Genomic DNA, 22,850 nt, shown 5'->3' with positions numbered 1-22,850 from the left:
AAGTCCTACTATATTAGGGTCAGGATCACTCCATATACCTATATTTATTTCCATCAGACAAAAGAAAAGCAAGCATTTGAAACATCTTCAAATATTTTATATGACTTTAAGTTATACCCAAGCATCCTTTCATCATTTACTCCAAGTTTTCTATTGATGTAATAATGTACAGCAGTGAAAGCATATTAGACCTGGGGTTACTGAGTTAAACACAGCAATATCTCATGTTCAGTGCCTGGTAAGTAGCCAAACCTTACACTTGATTTTGAATGCTGTACATTCTAATAAGCTCAATACCAGCTAAAGTTTTTGCACTAACTGCTTGCACCCCTAGCAACACGTACACAAGTACAGGTATAAATAAAGATATTAAATAAGAAAAAGAGAATGCAATATTTATTATTGAAACAACACAATACATAATGTATTTCAAAAATACTGGCACCCACATTTTTAAAAGAAATTAGGTGACTCCTTTAGAGTGCTATTTCATTATATTTTTCAAGAAAGGAATGAAGAACTTGAAAAAGTACAGAGGTAATAATTTCAAGTTGGGCTATAGAAAAGGATGTTGATTACCTAAAAAAAAACTATACAAGAGTCCTTCAGCAGCCAAAATTTTCTTCCATTTAAATAGTGGTCATTCGGAAGAAAAAGCCCTAAGTTGATAGATGGTTGAACGTATCATTTGGCTCCTTGAGATGACAGCATGTCTCTTTCACCAAGTTTGGAAAAAATATCATCAGTCACAAAAAAGTGCTCACATGAACCAGTTATTTAAACAGTCTATAAAAAGTGAAAATATTTTATCTCATCCCTACACATAAGATATTCTGTCATAAGTAAAGCTTCTTATCACAACTGCCCTTTTATGTCTGAATTCCCACATTTTTTTCCTCAAAATGTAAAAGCAGCAGCACCTTAATAAAATGTGAACCTTAACACTTTCACAGGACTGCATTTACAGTCATGACATACAGACTGTGAAACACTCCTCCCCAAAATCATCTTCCCCATAAATTCATTATTTAGGTATAAAAACCCCTCTTCATTTTACTCAAATTTTGGAATCTCCCCTTTCTATCATATATAAATATGAAGATCAATGCCCTTCAAATTTAAGTCTTCACACAGATATCTGAGCTGCTATACTCCAGTCTTGTGTCTTCAGATAATGTATCCTGTGTCTAATTTCATTCATGTATGAATTAAAGTCTATTACAGAGTTTAAAACTTACAGAGCATGTTTAAAATACTCAATATCATTTGGTTATGGAGTCTGTGTTTTGAAAGTCCTTGTACCAGGTAAGTCTCCAAGTCTTTATTTTTTCTGTCCTTAGTGGAGCTGAGCTTATACTGAACATAGAAGACAAAAAAATGTCAGAACATTGTTCTGATCCATTTCCTTATTTAATAACACACTTATCAAGTAAACATTTAAACAATTTTTTCTTTCATTAGCAAAATAAATTGGATTCTATTTGGTCAGAAGAGAAAATATGACCTGTAGGAAAACTTTGAACAAAAAATACAAGACTTCGATAACATAAATTTCAGAAAGAAAAGAAATATTCTCCTTTCAGACAGAGGGTCAAACAAGTTTCACCCCAAAAAGAAATATTAACAGGTGGGTCAAAGTCTCCTGAATAAAGCATTGCCTTTACAGTTTTCAGTAGTCTAGCAGGCTCCTCACTGTAGTATGCAGAACAACAATATGGGTACAAGATTTTAAAAAAGCCTCAGGATTATCAAGCTTTCATTCATTAAAAGAGGTGGATAGCACTCTGCATCCTAGTAAAACATGCATTATGAAAGCACACTCTTATTAGTACAACTTGTGTTTTTGGTAAAAGGAGAGAAAATCTGGTTAAAGAAGGAGTCACACAAGGAAACTGAGTGGGATACTGCCTAATTCTGAGAGCGCACTTTCATTTGTTTTGCCTGCCAGTGTTGATTTAATTATACTGCATTATTATCAAAGCTGCATTATGTACTTTTTTATTCCTTTTACATGCATTTGAGGTGAAGACCTTGGCTTTGTCGGCAAACAGCGTGTTTCAAGTTATTTCTTAAGTACTAAATAATAAAGAAAAGAGAAGAAAAGATTTTTTTTGAGATAGCAGACAGTGATCACAAGTTAAAGGGTTAAATGTAAGATCTCCAAGAAACATTTTGAAGTTGATTAAGACCCCAGCTTTGCATTAAACAGTATCACTTCCACATGAGTTGTTGCTAATACTGTTAAGGAGCAGCTTGAGAAGCCCAGTGTGCCAGTGACCTCCTTCACCCTCCAGCCACCCACTAGGGCTTCTTGATTAGCATCCTACCTGGTTCTCTGAGGAATTCCCGTCATCCCCTAGGAGCTCATTCCGCACCTCATCACTGTAGGCGATTCGTGACCTTTTCTGTAAAACAAAAAGAAAAAAGGGTTAGGAAGTAAAGCTCCGAAGCCATTGGTATCAAGGCTGATCATCTTAAACCTCGAGAGCCCCCTAATGGATACCTATTTGATTATAAAAAAATAAAAATCTGCAAGTGAAACTTGTTACAAAGTTCTTCAACTGCTCTACCTTAACAAATCTGCATGGCAAAACTACAGTATTTCTAAGACAGTCACTCCCTCAACATTGCAGCAATAAAAGCAGCTCCTGTGAAGCTCGAGATACATAACATGGTGAGGCAACATACAATAATAGCAGAAGCATTGAAAAAATGTTGGTGCAGGAACCAAATGCATTTTTTCTGCAGAACACTTATCAGCAGGCCACAGAACACAACAGCAATGGCAGCAATGCCACTAAGACCGGAAAGGAAGACCGAGTTTTTCCCATGTTTAAAAAAAACCAAATACCAAACCTCATCAACACATATGTGACGTATCTGATTCAATTTAAAGACGTAGAAAATTAACAAGTGTTTTCTATGCTGCTAAGACTGCTGGGAAAGGATCAGAAATTAAAGTGTGAAAAAAAGGAGAGACAATAACAGCACAAAAATCTTGCTTTTCAGCAGTTCACAGAAACACCACAAAACTGAGACAGTCACCCACAGGATCATTATGACAGACAGGATATTAAGTAAATTCACAGCTTATGAGCATCAGATTTATTCTTAAACTGATAATTATGTTGATTCTAAACTAGATCAAGTGCCAAGCAACGGAAAGCAAATGTGTTATGATTACCAAGGTAGCACAGGAGCCAACAGAGTAATGGGGAAGTCCACAGTGAGAACATTTCATTTTTTTTCTTTTTGAGAATAGTTATGGTAATTTTTACACCTCACCAGAGGAAGAAACCCAAAAGTAACAGGAGTAAGCTGTAGGGCCTTCATTTATTGATGGGGGATTCCCTCACACCCTGCCATGAAAGTGACCACCAGTAGGAACTCAGAAAAAAATTAATCCCTCTTCAAACCTTCCCTGCTTGGGCCATCATGCCAAAACTTGTACTTGTGACTAAAGCACAGGAAAAAACCACTAGCAATTATACTGAGCACAGGGAAATTCATCACCTTTGTAACAAAGAGGTTTTTGGAAGTGGGTCACGCTTTGTGCAAGGGACCTAGCAGTGAAGTAAGCCTTGTACGGGTCACCTCAGAGCAAAACATTTTAGCTCCTTATGTTGTGCAGCTCCCCTTTATTACCAACATGATCGTTACAATGTTTACACATTTGTGATTCACTCACCAGCCCTCAGATCTAGATCATATCCTAAAGCTACAGATGTAAGTAGGAAGGACAAAGCCTTGGACCGTGGACCCATGGCAAGAGGTGAATCGTGCCAAATCTTTTGGAGATCTCAGCTGTCACAGTTTCATACTAACCAAGCTAAAGTAGTCTACAGCATTAAAGGAAATGAGAACCTTTAAACAGGCTGTGGTATCAGAGCTGCCTGTTTAAATTATTCATTTCATCACTATGGGGGACTAAAACACTCCACAGTATGCAAGAATATCATATGGAGATAGGTTTTGTTTTTCTCTCTTCTCACCAAAAAGCCAACAAATTGGCATAGATTGCTCAATTACATTATTTTCCTATTTTTATTTGATACACATCAAACAAGGAAGGAAATTACAAATATATACCAATAAATATCTAATCATTTCTGATTAAGATTCAATCTTAAGACCTCATTTGAGGTCTAGTAGTTCAACTATACAGTTTCTCCCAATTTCACAAAATTACCCAGCCCCATTGATCCTGTTACTGTTGAATGTATTTATCATTATTAGACTGAGATGAGGAGCATGATGCTTCATGAGCTTGTTGTCCAGTGAACAAGCATCCTAATAATATGTAGGGACTGAAATGGTCCTTGATTACACATCATTTATTTGAGAGATATAACTTGATGATATTCTCATTCTTAAGAGCCTGCATGAGAGAAAGGAAAAAATATACTTCACAGGAAAGAAACAAATGTTAATAGCAATACAATTTTTAGAGGCCCTTGATAATCCTTTATTATCATCACCATTGAACTTAATAAATATATTTGTCTCATTGTTCTTTTATTTTAATAATCTGTCATGATCTGAAAATCAGAAATTTTATTAAAAGAAATAATGCTTGGCTACAATTAGGTATAACTCTTCACCATAATCAATAAATAATTTGATACTACTTTTGATCACAGTTTCACTACCAAATAAATCAATAATATAAAAGGAAAGGTCTTTGAACTAAAGTGTTCATTTATTCTTTCAGGACTTGTCCAAAATATCAATATCTTGAAATACTATTCTTATTTTTATTAAAGTATTATTGGCTAACACTTTTAAATGTGGCTATCAAGATTAGTTCATCTTGTCTGAACTCAATAATTAAGTATTTTTTAAAATTATTTTTTACTTTTCAGTTCATAACCATCAGCTGTTTATAAATATATACTTTAGCCAAATGCAAGAATGATAGTTTGAGCTGGAAATGTCACACACTCTGCTACAGTTTGAAGGAACCCAATTCATAATGCATTTTATAAATAGTTAATGACTTCTATACATAAGCTAACCAGGCAAATCAAGAAATTGTCAACATTTTTAGTCTTAGTTGTCAGTTACCACTGTCTACTGGTACTTTATATGTATGTTTCTAGAAAAGACAGAAGCTTTACAGAGTTTGTAATCCAAGGCATTTCTGGGCAGCTCAATACAGGTTTAAGAGGTTCTGGGTGCAGTTTTTGTCTGCAAAGCTCTGTCATAAAGAGAAGTTTTCCTTGTATTTTATATTTTCTTGTGTATACCGAGACAAAAAGTCTAAGCACACAAGTGGTTTTGCTCAGTGAATGTGTTTGCATTTGAGCGTAGCATGTGCCCAAACACAGAGACACAAAAGGGTTAAGCTACTTTCTACAAGAATTTCAGCACCCAGAAAGTTTCAGGGGCTGTTTTAAATGTACTACAGTATCCAGACCTTCTGACAAGGAAGAATTCCTGATTCCAGGCAGATCTCTCTTGGTTTATGAACAGGATTTTTGCATACTGATTGGGTGATTTCCTTAAAGCCCTGTTCAAACAGATACACTTGCTCGGTTCTGTCTGGCAATTTGGCTTTAAACAATCTGTCTACTTGACCCAAGCCTTAACATTTCCCAATAGAACTGAATGTGTTCATAGGCAAGCCCAGTTAAATTAGAATTGAAATGAATTAACTCAGCTTAAACTAATTAAGATCTGTGATCCGCAGTACCACCCCCCTGTATGATTCTACATGTGAAGCAGGGTACACGTAACCAGACTGTAAGAATTCTCCTCTACCACTAATCTGAGCATACCAATGAAGTTCCTCTATTACTAAAGCATATGAGAAGTTAATTTCCATGGCCTACACATGGCAAAGCAATTGCTTAAATTGCCTCACCTGGGAATTTAATACAATGTTATCATCAGACCAGCCACACTGTAAATAGATTTATAATGCTTTCCATGTGCTAGGCTAGGTTGCATATGAATTAAGTAATGATCTGGTATTACAATACAATCAGCTAGTTCCCATACCTGGCAGACAGGATATTTTGCTAAATTACTACCTATACAGATACATCACAACATAAAAACAGAGAAGGTAATGGGAAGAGAAACAATCTACATGGTGTATGACCGAATTTTACACAGTAACCAAATAAGATGTAGATAGAAAGAGGTATCCAAAATAATCTATTTCCAACATCTGCACAACAGAACACATACTTATTCACTTCTATTCAATTTTGGCCTAATTTTCCGCATTCTATACTTTAATTACCATCCACATTCTGAAACATTCCCATTAGTGAAGGCCAGAAGTAGCCAGTGCCCCCTCACTCCAATGCACTTCCAGCAATCAGCCAAATAATTGATATAAAGTATTGTACATTTTCATACATGAACTAAAGAATAGCTTTCCCTCTCCTAAACGCTAAGCAGCCCCTGAACAGATGAGCAGACATAGGTGCATTTCAGACAAAAAGACTTAGCAGGTCCTTTTATCCCAACCTCTCAATTTTTCAGGCTCAATGTTTTAAGAACAGATTAAACAGATTTTTCTGGTGGAATATGTGTAAACAACAAAAAGGTTTATTTATCCACAAACATCTGTTTTCATACAAAATTTATTAGAATTTCCAAGTACACATAAATGTTTTCAAAAAATCTCCAGGCATCTGTTTCAGAGTTTGGCCCTGCTCTAAGTGTAAATAAATACTTGAGATTAACATAACCAGAAATAATTTGTAGGAATACATCAGATTTTATTTTTTGTTTTTTGACAGTAGTCACTTCTGCCATTGGTCTTACTACAAGCAAGGTGAAAAAAGGGACCTGATACCCAAATGGACAGGGAAACACTGCAGAATATACACTTTCATCTCTGCCTTTTGGAATAGGTATTTAAGTATTTTTTTTTTTGCTGAACACCAATAGAAAAGATACACTTTAACAACTTTAGAGGAAAAGTGGCTCTACTTAACAATCTTAAAACTTATATTGAAACAGAAGCCAAAACTGAGTTCCTATTAAATAAAGGAAATCGGAATTTATTTTCAATATGAAAAATTGTGTTCAAACTTCAGTTTTCAAAACTTTTATTTCACTTTCAAAACTAAATTTCTCTGTAAAGGTGATCAGGGAACAACAGGTTTGACACTTCAGAATGCAATTCTGAAGGGGTTTCCCATTACTAGGTAGCTAAATCTTTAGCAATCGGGTGCATGAGGCAGGAAAATTGTGCTAACATGCAACCAGATGCAATGCTGAACTTCCAAGCATTTCCTTAAGAAAACTGAAAACCCCCCCCAACCAAATGGATACATTTCTGTCCAAAAGTAAATAAAAATTATTCCACAAATCCACTGAAACTTCTGTTTGAAAGAATTGATTTAACAGTAGACATCAGCTGGCAAAGGTCAATGTCTCAGCCACCCCCAGCACTGCCTCCCTCCCTGCACACGCAGAGAAGAGGCTGCAGGCAACTCTGAAACACAAAAACACCGTGTTCTGCCACCCTGTCAAAAGTCAACAGCTCCCTGCAACAGCGGAGAGAAATCAAACTTCATGTGCTAATGTGAAATTAATGCAGAGATACTATCACCCATCTTAAATAGATGTCACAGGTCCATAAATCTTCTTTTCAGTAAGCAAACACACTTTTAGTTTCATTATGGGGTGAAGGCAGGGAGGAAGGTCAAGCAAACCCCCGTGAGGATACAACACATTTTGTTACGTTGATTGTGAAAAAATGCAGCTTCTGCCCACAAAACTACTTCCACCTCAAACTCATGACCAGTGGATCACGTATGCCAGCAGCAGGGCAGGTGCCTGAACTGCTACATTGCACCTGCTGTGGGTAGGGAAGGAAACAGGTGACCTGAGAGAGAACTGAAATTCACTGATTCTGGGAATTTACGGAGTAACAGAGGATGATTCCTACTGTGAAAAAGACAGTTCTATTTAGAAAAGCAGCTTTTATTTATCTGAACTCAAGCTTCTAAACTTAACAACCCAGAAACAAAGATTTTTCAAAAATCAGGAGCTTGGAACTAGCTGACCTCTGCCTCATTCTGTTTTTAGAGAATGTTCAAATAGCCACTCTGACCACTATGGGAATCTATGGAGATATCTAAAGAAATCTAACATAATGCAATACAACAGTTATTAATCCAAGCACAGAAATCTTCAGTTGGGTACTGTTTGGGCTTGAATAGTACTCTCCAAACCCAACAAGGAATAACTCCTCTTAGCCTGTCATATAAATCAATTTTTTTTTTTTTTTTTATTATTATAACCACTCATCTTTGCTTGTTTGAATTACCACATACTAATTTCAAACCTTGGTCCCTCCATATACAGTATTTTATCCTTACATCAGAATTTAGTTTCTCCAAGGTGCCTTTAGTGCTGGGCTGTTCTGCACAGCAGTTTGCCAGCCTTTTTAACTCCTGTGCCATAATCTCAAAATGTGCCAGGCATCAGCTGCTGCAGGAAGGCAGACTGGGTACATCTGCAAATTTAACTGTAACATCTCTGTAGGCCAACAGTGCTGCATGACCTCTGCACTGCTGACTTGCAGTTATTCCACTGTCCACTGTTACCCACAGCTCACAGTCTGTTCCTGTAATGTGCTTTTCAGTACTCTAATTTCAGTATTTCATCTAACCCCCTTCTATGGATTCCTTCAAATGACCATTATTAAACTATCATCTTTCATTACAAAGCCCATCTTTACACATCTACTTAGCTGCCTGAGTTAACCAACTTGTCTATTCAGCCAGTGGAAATTCCTTTAAATTGTGCATGAGATCACACAAATTCATTCCTTCTCAGACCCTCCTTCCTGAAAAGCCTGTTGCTTCCTTGTAACCACCCTGCACGTGTTCAAAGACCAGTCTGATAATTTAGATTGTTAAATTCAAAGTTGGCTGTTGCGCCTTTTGCTTTGATACATATAGCACACGTGTTGGTTAATTTGCTGACAAAGGTTTTACAAGTTGCAGATCCTTCTTTACTACAGTCATTGCTGGAATAAAAAAGAGTAAGGCTAGAGAGGGGGAAACACCCTCTCTTCCCACCTCAGACAACAGTTTGATAATAAAGATACCGCAGGTGAAAGACCACACCTGATGCAGGTTCAAAGGAATCTACATATTGACAATTAATTTGGGTGTAGGGGGACTAAGTGGGATAAATTCTGCTATTTAGAGTATAGATTCACAATTGGTCTCAAAGTGAAAAAGGACACATCCAGACTGTGGCCTTAAAAAAAAACCCATCTGTATGCAAAGAACAGGAAGAGCCAAAACCAAGCCAGCGTTCTTGACGGATAAGCTGATCCTCAGTTCATGTTCAGGCTAACCTGCAGAAATACTTAAGGATATCAATATGATCACTAAAACCAATTAATTTACTATGTCAAATCCTGGAAGACCCTCACCCCCCTAAAGCAGATTTTAAAGAGTCATGTGAGGCATTGGAAGTCTGTCACTAATATCATACAGGCCGCTGGCTTTCTATAGAAGTCTCTGTGAGATCTGAATAAGTTCGATTTAAAGGCCAGCTGAACTAGGCTACAAAAATAAGCTTATTTTGGGAATGGTTTAACTACAGCAGGTCTTTGAAATATAGTATATACATATAAGAATTACAAGTTTCTCTGCAAAACTACCTTTTAGGGAAAATTGTTCAAGATAATGGTGGAACAGAGAACTCCCAGCGCCTTTTAGAAGCACACTACAAAGCTTGTGTTTCTTTTATGAAATCTTTAATGGTCATCTCAACTCATCTCCTTGCTGAAATGACCTAAGTCATATTTTAGTGGTTTCTTTTATTACTATGAGTTTGGTTTTGTGCCTTTTTAAATAAAGTCTATTTTACCACACAGCTTCATTTATCCAACTAATGCTATTTAAGTGGCAAGGAGCAGCTATACATCAGAATCATGTACTTCAGACTGTTTTGTGGTCCAAAGACTTTATGCTATGTGCTAAGTGTGTAATTAACATAAATGTTTTCTAAACCCTGGAGATAGAAGATAAACTCCAGTGTGTTGGACCAACAGACAGACGAACTGAGAAAATAAAAATATAGAGCCATTTTCCTCCAAGGGAGGAAGTTTAATAAGAATGCCAACTTGTAAAGAGAGTGCTCCCAAAAACAGTAAAACAAAGGAGGAAAAAATCTTAAGGAGGCTCACAATTTTCTAACTAATTAGTTCATGGTGAAGGATGATAAACATCTCAGATAAACCAAAACATTAAATGTTCATTAAAATACCTTTGTTTCAGCCAGTATCTCCATCTGGAACCCAGGTTCCCATTGCTAACAGTAACAAGACACCTGCTGGTACGTTCCACCAGCTCCCTCCTTTCCCAGATAAAAAGCATCCAAGTTTTACTTCCTTCCTCTATTTGCTACTTAATTGCCTTTATCAGTCTGTACTTACATTCTCTGGTTTCACACTATGGACATCAGCAACTGTAAATGAAAACCTGTAATTGGGCTGAACCAGTTGCCATTTTTGAACACTGCCATCATCTTTTTCAGCTCTCCCACTCCCTGGATTTCTAACAGTAGGCAGAGCCCAGGAAAGACGGTATTTTTTAGGCTTCCCAATTAAAAGTACAATTTTGCTACAGAGCTCAGTTCTCTTAATAAATTATACATTTTGTCCACTATGAACTCCTTGTGTAAAAACCAAAATGAAGCCATAAAGTCAGATCTCATTTTGGACATCCAGAATGAGGGCAGGGAGAATGAGATGTTTCTAAGGCAGCTGAATTGTCCCACCTACATTTGCGCTACTCTGATAAGATCTATTTTAAATCAAAAAAACTTAAGCAAACCTTTCCAAAAATTCTTCTTAGTCCCTAAAAATCTATTTTTAGACACTGTCCTTTTTTACTGAGCACACACACTCTCAGCAGCATATATCAATATATGTTTTTTTAATTTCTGGACACACAGAATAAGAAATTTTCAGTTGATCTCTAAGAATATTAATCACAATGCAAAGAACCCTATTCCATGAGAGTATTAGATAGTTTATTACTTCACCATTAAATAAAAACAAAATAATGCTTGATGCAAAGAACAAATAGACCCAAGGTATAATTATGATAGTTTGCATACAAATACACCCAGAAGGAACTCATTCTGTGTACTTCACTGGAAACATTCTGAGCTATAAGCACATTAGCTCAAACTATTGATTAATGAAAAGGAAAATGAAAATACTTTGTGTATAACAGAGCCCTATCAAAACTCATTTTTGGATCTCGCTATTCACGCTTCCTGAATTTATTATTTTTCCCTGACGGGATTTAGATGACATTCCTCTGCCTCTTTCTAGAACATATGTACTTGCAGACAGACATGTTGCCTTGCCTGAAAAAGACAAAAATTGTCTGAAATTAGTAATTTTAGTAGTTAAATGGCCACAATTTAGCTTTGAAGTTTGCAGCAGATTGATGGGGGAGTAAATCTGTACTTTCACTGCTCCCCACCAGGCACTACTGGGACAGCACCAGTGGTTTCATGCTGTGTTAAATCAATAGCTAATATGGTAAAATACTAGCCCAATGTTCAGACATGGTATTTTCTAGTTTAGCACAAGCTGATGATAAGCAGTTCTTGTTTTACACTACCTGAGATAAAAGTCAGTAACTAATCCACTACCTCTAATTTATCAAAAACCCACTACCTCTAATTTATCAACAAAAAGTCCTCCTCCTTTTTGTACTGCCTCTCCACTTTTCAGTCTCCCCATGAGTGAAAATACTTATTAAAATATTAATTTCTAAATGGATGAGTAAATATTATTATAATACACATATCTATATAGAAAACAACCATACTAACCTATTCCCTACTTTGCTCATTTCTTCAGAGCTCAAGTCATAAGCCTAATAATACAGTGTAAGGGAAAGGCTGTATAGCTATAGAAAATATTGATACCTACTCATATTGGCATTTAAAGTGTCTGATAGACAAGCTTCATCTAACTTGTTGGTTTTTCCTGTTACCTGTGGCATAGTCAGGAATTCTGTCTCCAAGTGGACCAGCATGCCACACAAAGAATAATGAGCAACACCAATACTGGCAGTAGCTCATTTCACATTAAATACTGATGTCCAAACTCTAAAAATTCACCGAGTATTTCTGTTTTGTCCCTGTTCCTATGTTGTCACCAACAGTGCTTACACATTTCTATTGATCTTGTTTATAGCTGCCTAGAATTTCACTGTCAAGACAATGTACTGTGAACTTTAAGGAAAGTCTCACTTGATGTATGACTGCATAAAGGCTGTTATCTCAGTCTAAGCTTCAATTAGTCCAGAACTTGTACTGCCTCCCATAGTGGCCATTAATGGATAATAAGGGGAAATCTTAAGAAATAGAGCAGGGATGGAATTATTCTCATTTCAGTAAATGCTGCCTGTTTCTGTTGATCAGCAGTTCAGGGAGTTTGAGGTATATTTAAGAGCTTCACACTTAATAATAAACCTTGATGGTTACTGCTTAAATAATACCTCTTATTTAAATAGCAACTGAAGAACAGCATTCATGCACAAGAAGGATGTTCAGATCTCTGCATTAGGACAAAGATTAAATGCAAAAGTTATCCCACTTTTCACCTGAAAAAACTGTAGCGAAATTCCAAACAAAGAAGCTAACAATTAAAGTATCAAAAGCAATTAATTTGTATCACAGGGTGTTGTAAGATCTCTTCTATGGAGCACATTTTGGCAATAAAAATTTAATACTGAGGATCTCATTTTTACATGGTGAATTCCAGAATAAGAGAAAGATTACTTAATCACTTTCCAATTTCAGCTCAGACAAGTCAGTTGTTCTCCCAATCTCCTAACAAACTATGGCAAATATTCAAATTATTCATATTAGAAAAATAGAACTACACTCTACAGTCATATTATATCTCTGCTCAGCTCCTTTGAAGTGCAAGAAAGGCCCAGTACCATTTGACCAAACATCTGTCCCTCCACCCCAGCAGCTGTTCTTGCATGGTACAGTGTAGAAACTTCTGGTATAACAAAGCTGTTAGCATCAAACACAGATGATCTGATACAAAGCCAAACAAAGTTTGATAGCATATGGCAAACATAATAGTTTCAACGCCAACTCATGAACCTGACATGCAAAACCAATGTAGAGAGAATATAAGGAACTAAAGCAAAAAAAAAATCCATTGCATAGCACATATCTGGGTTTCTGAGTCCTGAGTATTCAAGGACAGACTCAAATTTATGCAATAAACTCAGGTTAAAATTTCAACATAAAAATGAACTCTCACAAAGCTAGAGAGCGATAACAACTATTGCACTAAAATCTCAGATGTTAGACCTGCCATTCTTTCCCCATCATTAAACAATTTTCTGTCTTATACCTTTCACAGTTTGTACCTTCTTACCTCTACTTATGCTGGCTCCAGTGCAATCATACTTACCTTTATCTAGCACAAAGTGTGAATAATGAAACATCGTATTTTGTTCCCTTTCCCACCATTCATTCTGTTATTTCCTACTGGTTCCTTCCCTCAGATATTTGGGTCCTCTCCTAAATTCCCTCTTCCAGATCTCCCACAGCAGCATATGCTGCACAACAAACAGGAGTGATCATCTGGAAGTGCCATTTTTCCATTACCACTGTCCACTGCTATGAGCAGCTCTATGGTTCTACAGGACAGTGACAACCTTTATGACAGGATCACAACAGATTTCAAAGACTTCTGAAGTAGTGGCTTCACAGAAAAACTTTAGAATGTTGTTGAGTGACAATTTATACTTTTTTTTTCCTTAAAACAAGATGTATACACCTGATAATACAGGATCCTGCAGTGAATCACAAGACTGATACTTGAGCATTAACTCCAAAACATAAGAGATTCCACAGTTAAGCAGGAAAATGGGAAGCTGCACACAGCTGACTAGAGGTATATTCTTATTCAAGGATGAAAAGCAAATATTGCACCTTAAAAAGTTCTATCAGAAAGCGTTTGCTATGCCATTGGGATTCCTAGTTTGTATTTCACTTTTTGGATCTAAACACCTCATCAAAAAGAGAACATTTCAGTCATTTATTACATCCTGAAAGAATCATTGCAGGGGATCAGTAGGAACCAGTATGTGATTCCCTAAAAAGTATTTCCATAGATGGCCACTAAAGCTGACACATTTGTTTGTATCACTCTGGGAAAACCAGTCAAGACCTAGTGGCTGACTTCCTCTTCCAGCATATCATGGATCCACTTTGACTAAACAGACAAAACCACATAATCACAGAAATTGCCACAAAGCCACAAACCAGACCCACAGAGTAATTTATTTAACACTATCTGCTAAAGGGGGGAAGCACTCAGACACCCCCAATCATTCTAACCTCATACAGGGACATCCCTGGTGTTGTCTGTGTCCTGTTTTTCTCCAGGGCTGAATAGTCCCATGGTATTAAGAAGAAACTACCAGTCCACTATCTCAAAGAGAAGGGCGCACATACATATTTCTCCTTTGTCTGTCTGATTTACAGACCCGAGGAATATGGATTACCTCCGTTATCTGTACAAACAAGCTCTACTAGAATCTTGGCATTCAGTCAACTTTTATCTTGGGGACCCCAAATTGTACTGTTCGGCAACACAGAGCACCTATCTCGACTGAATTGTCATACAAATAGATTTTTGTCAGATGTTCAATTTGTATTGGGGAGCACGCCAGCAAAAACAAAAGTCAGCAATTTAAAACAACAAACCAGCCCCTGTGCTGACAGGAACAAATTACTATATTCCAAATGAATAAGAATTACTGTAGATCACAGATCCTCAGTATGAGCACTACACAAAGGGTGGAAAAATGTTCCTCAAATTAATTCTTTCTGGTAACTCCATGCTCTGAAACAAAAAGAGGCTGAGTACAAATAACATACAACACAAAATAGTACAAATAAGTTTATAAAAGCACATAAAGGGGTACAATCAAAGAGGAATTAATTATTTAACAACTGGTAGTGCTAAGAGAGGAGATGAGCAAAGACTCATTAGAGTTCAAAAGTAAACTTTTGCAGTTGGTCAAACGATGCAGCAGCGTGTTGTACTTCTAACAACTCCCAGATCTGCTTTCGAGGCAATGACCTTACAGAGCTGAGTGCACTGCGAGGTGATGCATGCATCTTTTTGGGCAAAGATAGAAGTAGCTGCAAAAACACAATACATTTTGTTAGCCCACCCTAGGAGCAAAACTTATTTCTGTTCTTCCACAAACCACACAGAAGGTCTAGCACAATCTTTTCAAAGAAATCTTCTGATCACTCCGTAATTATTCCTTTTCGAGTGACCCCTTTCCATAACACACCATTTATGAAAAGACCTTGAAAACACTTTCCCTCTGAAACTTGGTAGTATGCTACACAGACCTAGGAATTACTTTTCTTTTATGGATTATAGCACTTAAAATACAAACTTTCATCTACAAGCTAATTGGAATGAAATTTGTCTAATAAACATTTTTTTTTCTGTTTCTTTTTCTGCTGCTTGCAATGTTTTGGGGGCTCATTTTGGTTTTTAACTACGTGGAAAAACTCAGTATGTTCACTTATATTCTACCTCCTACCCTGACAGATAAAACAATTTCCAATCTTGTCTTTGTGACTGTAATTTCTTACCTTAGAAATTATAATGCCAAAAAAAGCAATGTGAAATAATAATGTAACATTGAGCACTGTTAGGAATAAAATTACATAAAAATTCCACCACCCTAATGAACAAAAAAAAAATACCACCAATAACTACACTGAGAGAAAGAGTGTACAAAATCAAGTAAAAAGAACTATTTATCTTCTTGAAAGTCATCTCCTGGCAAAATTTATAAAAAAATGTCTGCATAATACACTTTTAGCAAACAAGTAATACTAGAAAAATAAAGCAAGCGGAAAAATATTTTAATTTCATTTCTGTTAGATCATTCCATTATCTGTACAGTGTATACAGTGATTTTGAAACTACAGGGAAACTACCTCTTCCCATAATTTTAAGACATTCCAGAGAAACTTTACACAGAACCATCACAAAAAAGTGAGCAAGGGAACAATGAAGGCCTACAACACAACATTTATCCTTATAAATTAATTTATATATAATAGTATAAATGTATGGCATTAGTCAGATAATTAATACTAACTAAAACGGTGACAGCCTAGTTTTGTAGCAAATACAGAGCAGCCACTTTCCAGTTTACTTTTAAAAACATAAGAGATGATAAACAGGTTTCATTGAACTTTGAGCAGCTACAGAAACTCAGCATCTCAGCCTTGGCCCTAAGACCAAGAATCAAGATGGATTTTGTTGAATGCTACCATGATGAACCTAGAAGCTTGATGGCTGTATTTCCTATCTTACGGGAGTAAGTACAAATGTAGGATGTTCCACTCTTGGCCTTTGCTCTCTCAATCCTACATACGTGTTGAGAGATCTGTGTGATGGGCAGCACAGAGGTGATGCCAGCCCTTGTCCCTGCTTGTATTAGAGTCAACTCTTGGTATGACCACATTAGAGAACAAGTCTGGAAAGGGAACTATGTATTTACAGATCAAAATGAGAGATAACATACATAACACAGGCAATATAGCTGCACAGATAAATACATGTCATTCTACTCCTGCTTAGTAAATGGAAGATGAAAGAAAGCAAAACTAACGTAATTTTGAATGATGATTTCATTATTTCCCGTGACATTAAATAAAGCATTTGGCAGTGCAGAATTTTTTTCACATTGTTACAAAATTGATTTGAAATTATGGTGGGGATTATTTGCTATTCAATCCATACCTGTCTGATTTACAATCAATACATGAACTTAAAAAAATCCTAACGTGTCTTTAGAGCAAAAGCTGTGTGTCGTGGAAGACTATATAAACTGTATTGATGGAAGCTATACAATGTACAGAAGCACACAGCTACCTGCTTCCTGTGGTCATTGTCTTTTTCTCATACACTGGGAAAAATACCATTCTGCTAAGATCTAAAGTTTTAATACTTTCTTTGTGGGGTTATGACTCTTTTATGTGGAATTCAGAAGCTGAAGCGTAAGTACACAAGATCTACCTGCATCTTTTGACTTGAATTTTGTAAAATTGGCATGTGATGAAACCCTTTGGTGAACAAATATACAAGGGAGATGGGAAGAGATTGATCAATTGATTACTTTTTCAACAGAAAATGTAAGAAAGCTCCTTCCCTGGCAAGATAGAACTTTATAATACAAACCCTTTCAAATCTCAGTGGCTCAAGTTCTTTCTAATGAGACTTGATTTGGGGAAAATATCAAACTTTTCTCACCGCACAAGGACAGCATTCCTATCATATTTTCCTATTGAATGAGTAGGAAATATATGAACACCAGCTATGTGGCTGCATCAATACACTCTTTGACACAACATCTCATGGAGGAACGTGGCTGAAAGTCTAAAGAACAAGCACTTAAGTTTTAAAGTTTTTAAATTTAATTATTAGGAACACAACATAGTAAAACAAAATACTGCTTTATTTTAAAAGAAGTACAACTGTGCTGTTGCATAAACCTGATATCATCAATGTGGGCATACCCTTCACTAGCAATGCCAATGCAAAGGTCAGATACTCAAGTTCTTTGTGCAGAGAGGACATCTTTCTGACTTTAAAGCATCTGTCACAGTATGGCCACCAGGCCTGAGGGAGTTATTTGAGACCTACTGAATTACCAGCAATGCAGGGATATTAGACAACACTGTTTCTCATTAATAGAAGTGCTAAGGGGAAAATACTAGGCTTGCTCTGCAGTTACATAGCTATACTAAAAAAAACCTAACATTCTGAGTGAACTTCATTGTCACACTCAGTAGACCACAAAATACTTCTTCACACAAAGCAACCCCCCTGCGCTACTAACAGAGCACTTTATAAAAAAATTGTATCTAAGAAAAGTAATGGTTTGCATGAATTCATAAACTGTGTTTAATATTTAATAACAAGCATGAGACTTTATACAAGGATTGAGAAGTGTGTAACTATTTCTTAGACTCCGGTTTTGAGTCTAAGAAACTACCATAAACTGATTAAAAAATTTTTCAAAGTACCTCATTTCCAGATAGTTTTCTAGGTGGTTGTTGCTTATATTGTAAGTGCTACATTTTAAAAATAAATGTGAAGTGGTAATGGTCTGATTCCCAGCGGATAAGTTATGTATAAACAATAACTCAAAAGTACAGCCTAATGTTTGCATTATCTTTAAGTAGGCATACAACTCCAAAGTGTACAAATGTAAAAATATTTCCATTTACAGAGCTTTTCTTGAGAATGTTCCTATTAAGTGAATGAGGCAGAGATGTAGAAACAGATGGAATCTGTTTGTATTCCCAAATAAATAGTTGTGGTATTTTACCCACTTAAGTTATACTATTTCCAGAACTAGTATCACACCAGAACAAAGGAAATCTTATTATTTCCTGCATAGGCTGAAACTAAATATATTGATCTATCACCCTAAGTAAACCAACACATGCCTGCTATGTTCCCAAACTTTTAGTAGGGATAAGAAGCACTGCTTATCTAAGGAAAACTTTCACTGTTCTGGGAGTCAGGAAGCTCAGACACGCTGTTTAAACCTCACCTGGACACATTATTGTAGAAGTGACTGCATCCCCTTCTATGCCTCACATAGTTAAGAAAAAGTACAATTTATAAAGCTGTCTTAGCCACAGTAATTCAGACCAAAGGTCTATCCAGCCTAAAATCCAGTACACTCAGGAAGTACCAATAGTAGGACCCCTGTCTGGTCCACCCTCTTGCACCTTGTGGTAGACTAGAGATCAGGCACTTTCCAACTCTGATGCCCTCTCCTCTCTTGCATTTTTATCTCTGAGTCAATAAATTAATTTGATGCCACCTGACACATATTATGAGCAGTGGTGAACAACTTCTTGACACTGCATCTTCTCTATATGCCACTCCATTTACATAATCATCTCTCATATATATCCCTTCCCTCTTAACCCTAGCTGAAAAGTTTCCATCCATTACCCAGTTCCTTGCACTGAGCTGCTCCAGAGCTATATAATTTTTACTATATTTTTCCCAAACAGTAACGCTTGCTTATCATTAGGAATGTCAGTTCAGAACTGTTTTCCTGAGAGGTGCATTTCTTTCTGCTTATCAACAATAAGCTTCACCTCTGAGTTTAATGCTTAACCACTCAGAACACTACTCCTGAACTAATTCATCTAGCTTTTTCTTTTACTGTCCTGCATATTTTAGTATCACCAGTAACTTGGTCAATTCTTTCCTTTTTTATATTAAGACACTCTAAATATATGCTGAACATGACAAATATAAAGTTGTGGGACACTACTGATGAGCTTCTTCCACTGTGAGAATTGACCATTTCTTCTTAGCCTTTGGTACATACTGTATGAAAGTGTCTTCTCTACTGCCCTGCATAGTAACTTAATTTTTTCGAAAAAAGCTCCGCTGAAAGAAATCTGTGAAATCTCCACATAAAATAAACTTGTTAATTTTGCTTAATTAAAGAGAGGTTCAAAGTTACACACATCAAGAAAAATGCAATGGATTGAATTAATTAAATGAAGGGTATGAAGTGCAGCTCTCTTGTAGACACTGACTAGTATCTATTTACATGAATATTTCCTTATAAATTCCAGCTCAGCCTACAAACAGATTTGAGCCACACAGCCTCAAGATCTTGTGTATGAATGCACAGTTTTTAATTTATTTATCTTAAAGAGAACCTTTGCTGACACCTAGCAGATAAATGATTAATTGCACTTCTTACCATCTTTGTGGAACCCCTACAGCTGATATTTTAGAGCCCAAAATGAAAAGCTTATCCAGACAGAAAATAGATGGCATTCACATGCATAAAACCCTCCACACCCACAAAGTAAATAGAAGTGCCAGTTACAAGCATAATGAAGCATTTCCTAAAATTACATCTTTGGATACAGATATCCTCATTTGTATAATTTCTAACATCTGCTCAACTCTCCGTAGATAATAGCCTTGAGACACAAAAATAAAATTCATGCAAGGCAGAAACCATTGTATGATTTCAGAAGCCTGATAACTGGACAGGAAGCTCTGCCACTAATAATAAAAGGACCTCCTTCTACCCACAGAATAAAATCATTAATTATATAGGATGAATTTAATTAAAGAAAGTGAAGGAATTCTAATATAACCAAAGTTATTTGGTTTTATCTAATGCACTATCATTTTCCAGGGTCTGCGCATCTCCACTCCTCCAACAGCTTGACAGGGAGCCTGGGAACAGGTCCAAAAGTGGAAAGCGGCTCATGGCAAGACGACCCATTCTTCTACCTTCAAAGCCAGCCCTGATATTTTTTGCCACCACTGGTTTTTTAAGTTCAGTTCTTACATTTTCACACTGGAGCAATGACAAAACACGAGTGAAAAAAACTCCAACATTTCCACATTTGCATCCTGCTTCATCATTCTCCAGGTTTAGGGCAAAATACAACTGACTCACCCTCAGCAAAAGTTCTACTCTGATTTTTTAGTTCCCCTGATCTTGAGCCACAACTTTGATAGAACTAATTCCTGTTCTGGTGATGCAGTTCTTGAAACACCACTTTTGACTCAGTAATCTCTGTCTCAATTGAGAAAGGCTTGTCAAGTGTAAAAGTAACAACAGTACACACCTGCTTTGCCCCTGCACCCTTCTGCAGTGATCTTCCACTCAGAGAAATAACATGAAGCTATTTGGGGTTTTGGTCCAACCTAATATAATCATTCTTGTGGCAGCTAGGGATATACTAATGGGAAGTGTTTGACAGAGGTTTCAAATGTCATGTACAACTCTACTGACTTCTCTAAGCTACCCCACCTCTCCCATTTTTAATAACACATTCCTATAGGAAAACTTTACAACTCTTCTTTATTAACTGAATCATCTGCAGTATAGATAATTTTATCTTCAATAGTACATTGTATAATTGTATCTTTCCCTCAGCTGTAACTTCAGTTCCACTTCAATCTTGCTATCTTTTTACACCGTAACATTACTAAAGAGAAAAAAAAATTACTGCTTTTAGTAGAGATGGAATAAGAGGTGGAGTTTTACTGGTTTTGTTTTCTGGTTTGTTGGGGTTTTTTTCCCAATAGGAGCTGTATAATGATAAACATTCTCTGGCATTGCAGAGTCACTGTGTCATGCCACAGAAAAAGATGACCACTCCTCAAAGAAAGACTTTGTCCAGGTAACGTTATAGAATTTCATGCATTTCTTTCTTTGCAACAACCAACACTTCAAAATCTTTGAGGTACTTCTATCCCCTTCTCCAATGACTTAAGGATTAGCTTTGCTATATACAAGTTTGTGATTTTATTACTTCAGCTGGTATATTCACCTACCCAAAAGGCCTCTGGATATCCTGGTTGCTTGACCACACCGGAAATTCACATGAAAGAAAACATCAACGAAATTCTCCAAATGACAAGTGAATTTGTCTGAATGTATAGCTGTTCAAACCCTACCTTGCTAAGACTGAAAGATGTTTCTTGTGACAAAATCATGTCAAAGGATGAAATTTCAAAAGCACTTAGGTAATCTGAAAAAAAACCCAAGCCCTCCTTGAACCATGAAATGAGTTGTGGGTTTCTAAGTATCTTCCTTTCACAGGTTACTCATGAGAATCTGAAAATCCCACCTGAAAAAGACATAAGGCAAGAATTTTTAAGAGGTCTAAGCTGCTCAGCGCTGAAAGCCATTGAGGATTGAGCACTGACTCCTTCAGGGTCCCTTTCTGAAGAAATCTCAACCTGTATCTTTTAAGCTGCCACAGGTAAAAGCTTACAGCAGCTACAAAGATGGCTTGACAATGGGGAAAAAAAAGATGATAAAGATGGCAGTGGCAGTGGTCGGAGGTAAAGCTTCTGCATGTTCCTGCAGACCTAGTGAGAAAGCAGCTTTTGATGGCAGCCTCAGAAGCAGCTTAATCGTCTGCACCGGGGCATGAAGCAGCTGCAGCGTGGACTGCTGTAAAGGAGGAAGCAAATCAGGAGGAATAAAATGTAGGAAAAACAGAAAAAAACAGACAATCGTCTAATCATGTCCTTGGTGGAAGAGAATCTCAGAACCGCTGAGATGAGAAAAGTTTTAAGCCAGCATCTTTCTCCGAAATACAAAGAATGGATTTGAAACTGATAAATATCACCTTACCAACCCACTGCATTTAGTTCCCTTCCCTTGGACTCTCAACTAATAATTATGTGAAGGGGCTCCAAATTAAATGATCCAATAATGCTTGGCTTCCTCAAGCCCAATTTCACCAGGAAACAGACACAGGAAATAAAATCACCAAGATACCAATTTACAGTTCAAACTGGTCCACAAAAGGTATAGAAAAACTTTTCACTTTAAAGGAGTATTTCACATGAAGGTTCGTTTCAAAGAAGCAGATCTAAAGCCAGAACGTTTTACAATTTCACCAAACTTGGTATTTTTGAAAATGTTTTGGTTTGAAGCTTTATTCATTTTCTCAAGATGAAAGCCTCGTGAACCATTTAACTATTTTGTGTTCACAACATAGAGTCATAAACTTTGTGCTGCCTGTAATTTTGTCCATTTCCTGCCTCTCCTCTCCACTCTCCAGAAGTTATGCAGGGACAAAATTAAATAAAATATGCTTATATATGAAATAGCTTTAAATTAGATATAGTTCTAATTGTCCCAGAGCTGCCACAAGCTAAACTGTATTCCACATACAGCAAAAGTCACACATGCATCCATACACACACAAAGTACACATCTGGATCTTGCACAGACATGAACAACATTAGAAAGTCTGCAAAATAG

At 36.6% G+C, this 22,850-nt stretch overlaps 1 protein-coding gene across 6 annotated transcripts in view; it reads right to left on the bottom strand.

The window, feature by feature from the left end:
- VTI1A (vesicle transport through interaction with t-SNAREs 1A) overlaps nucleotides 1-22,850 on the bottom strand; it is a 257,176-nt gene that overhangs the window by 203,991 nt on the left and 30,335 nt on the right. For all 6 annotated transcript variants that reach the window (XM_040070812.2, XM_040070814.2, XM_040070816.2 and 3 more), the window contains exon 4: nucleotides 2,328-2,405. In XM_040070812.2, coding sequence (XP_039926746.1) covers nucleotides 2,328-2,405 — 78 coding nt within the window. The remainder of the gene's footprint in view (nucleotides 1-2,327; nucleotides 2,406-22,850) is intronic.

This window comes from Hirundo rustica, chromosome 8 (assembly GCF_015227805.2).
Source record: "Hirundo rustica isolate bHirRus1 chromosome 8, bHirRus1.pri.v3, whole genome shotgun sequence".
NCBI classification, from domain to species: Eukaryota; Metazoa; Chordata; class Aves; order Passeriformes; family Hirundinidae; genus Hirundo; species Hirundo rustica.
Note: the sequence above shows the minus strand (reverse complement) of the source record. Positions and strands in the feature narration are given on the sequence as shown.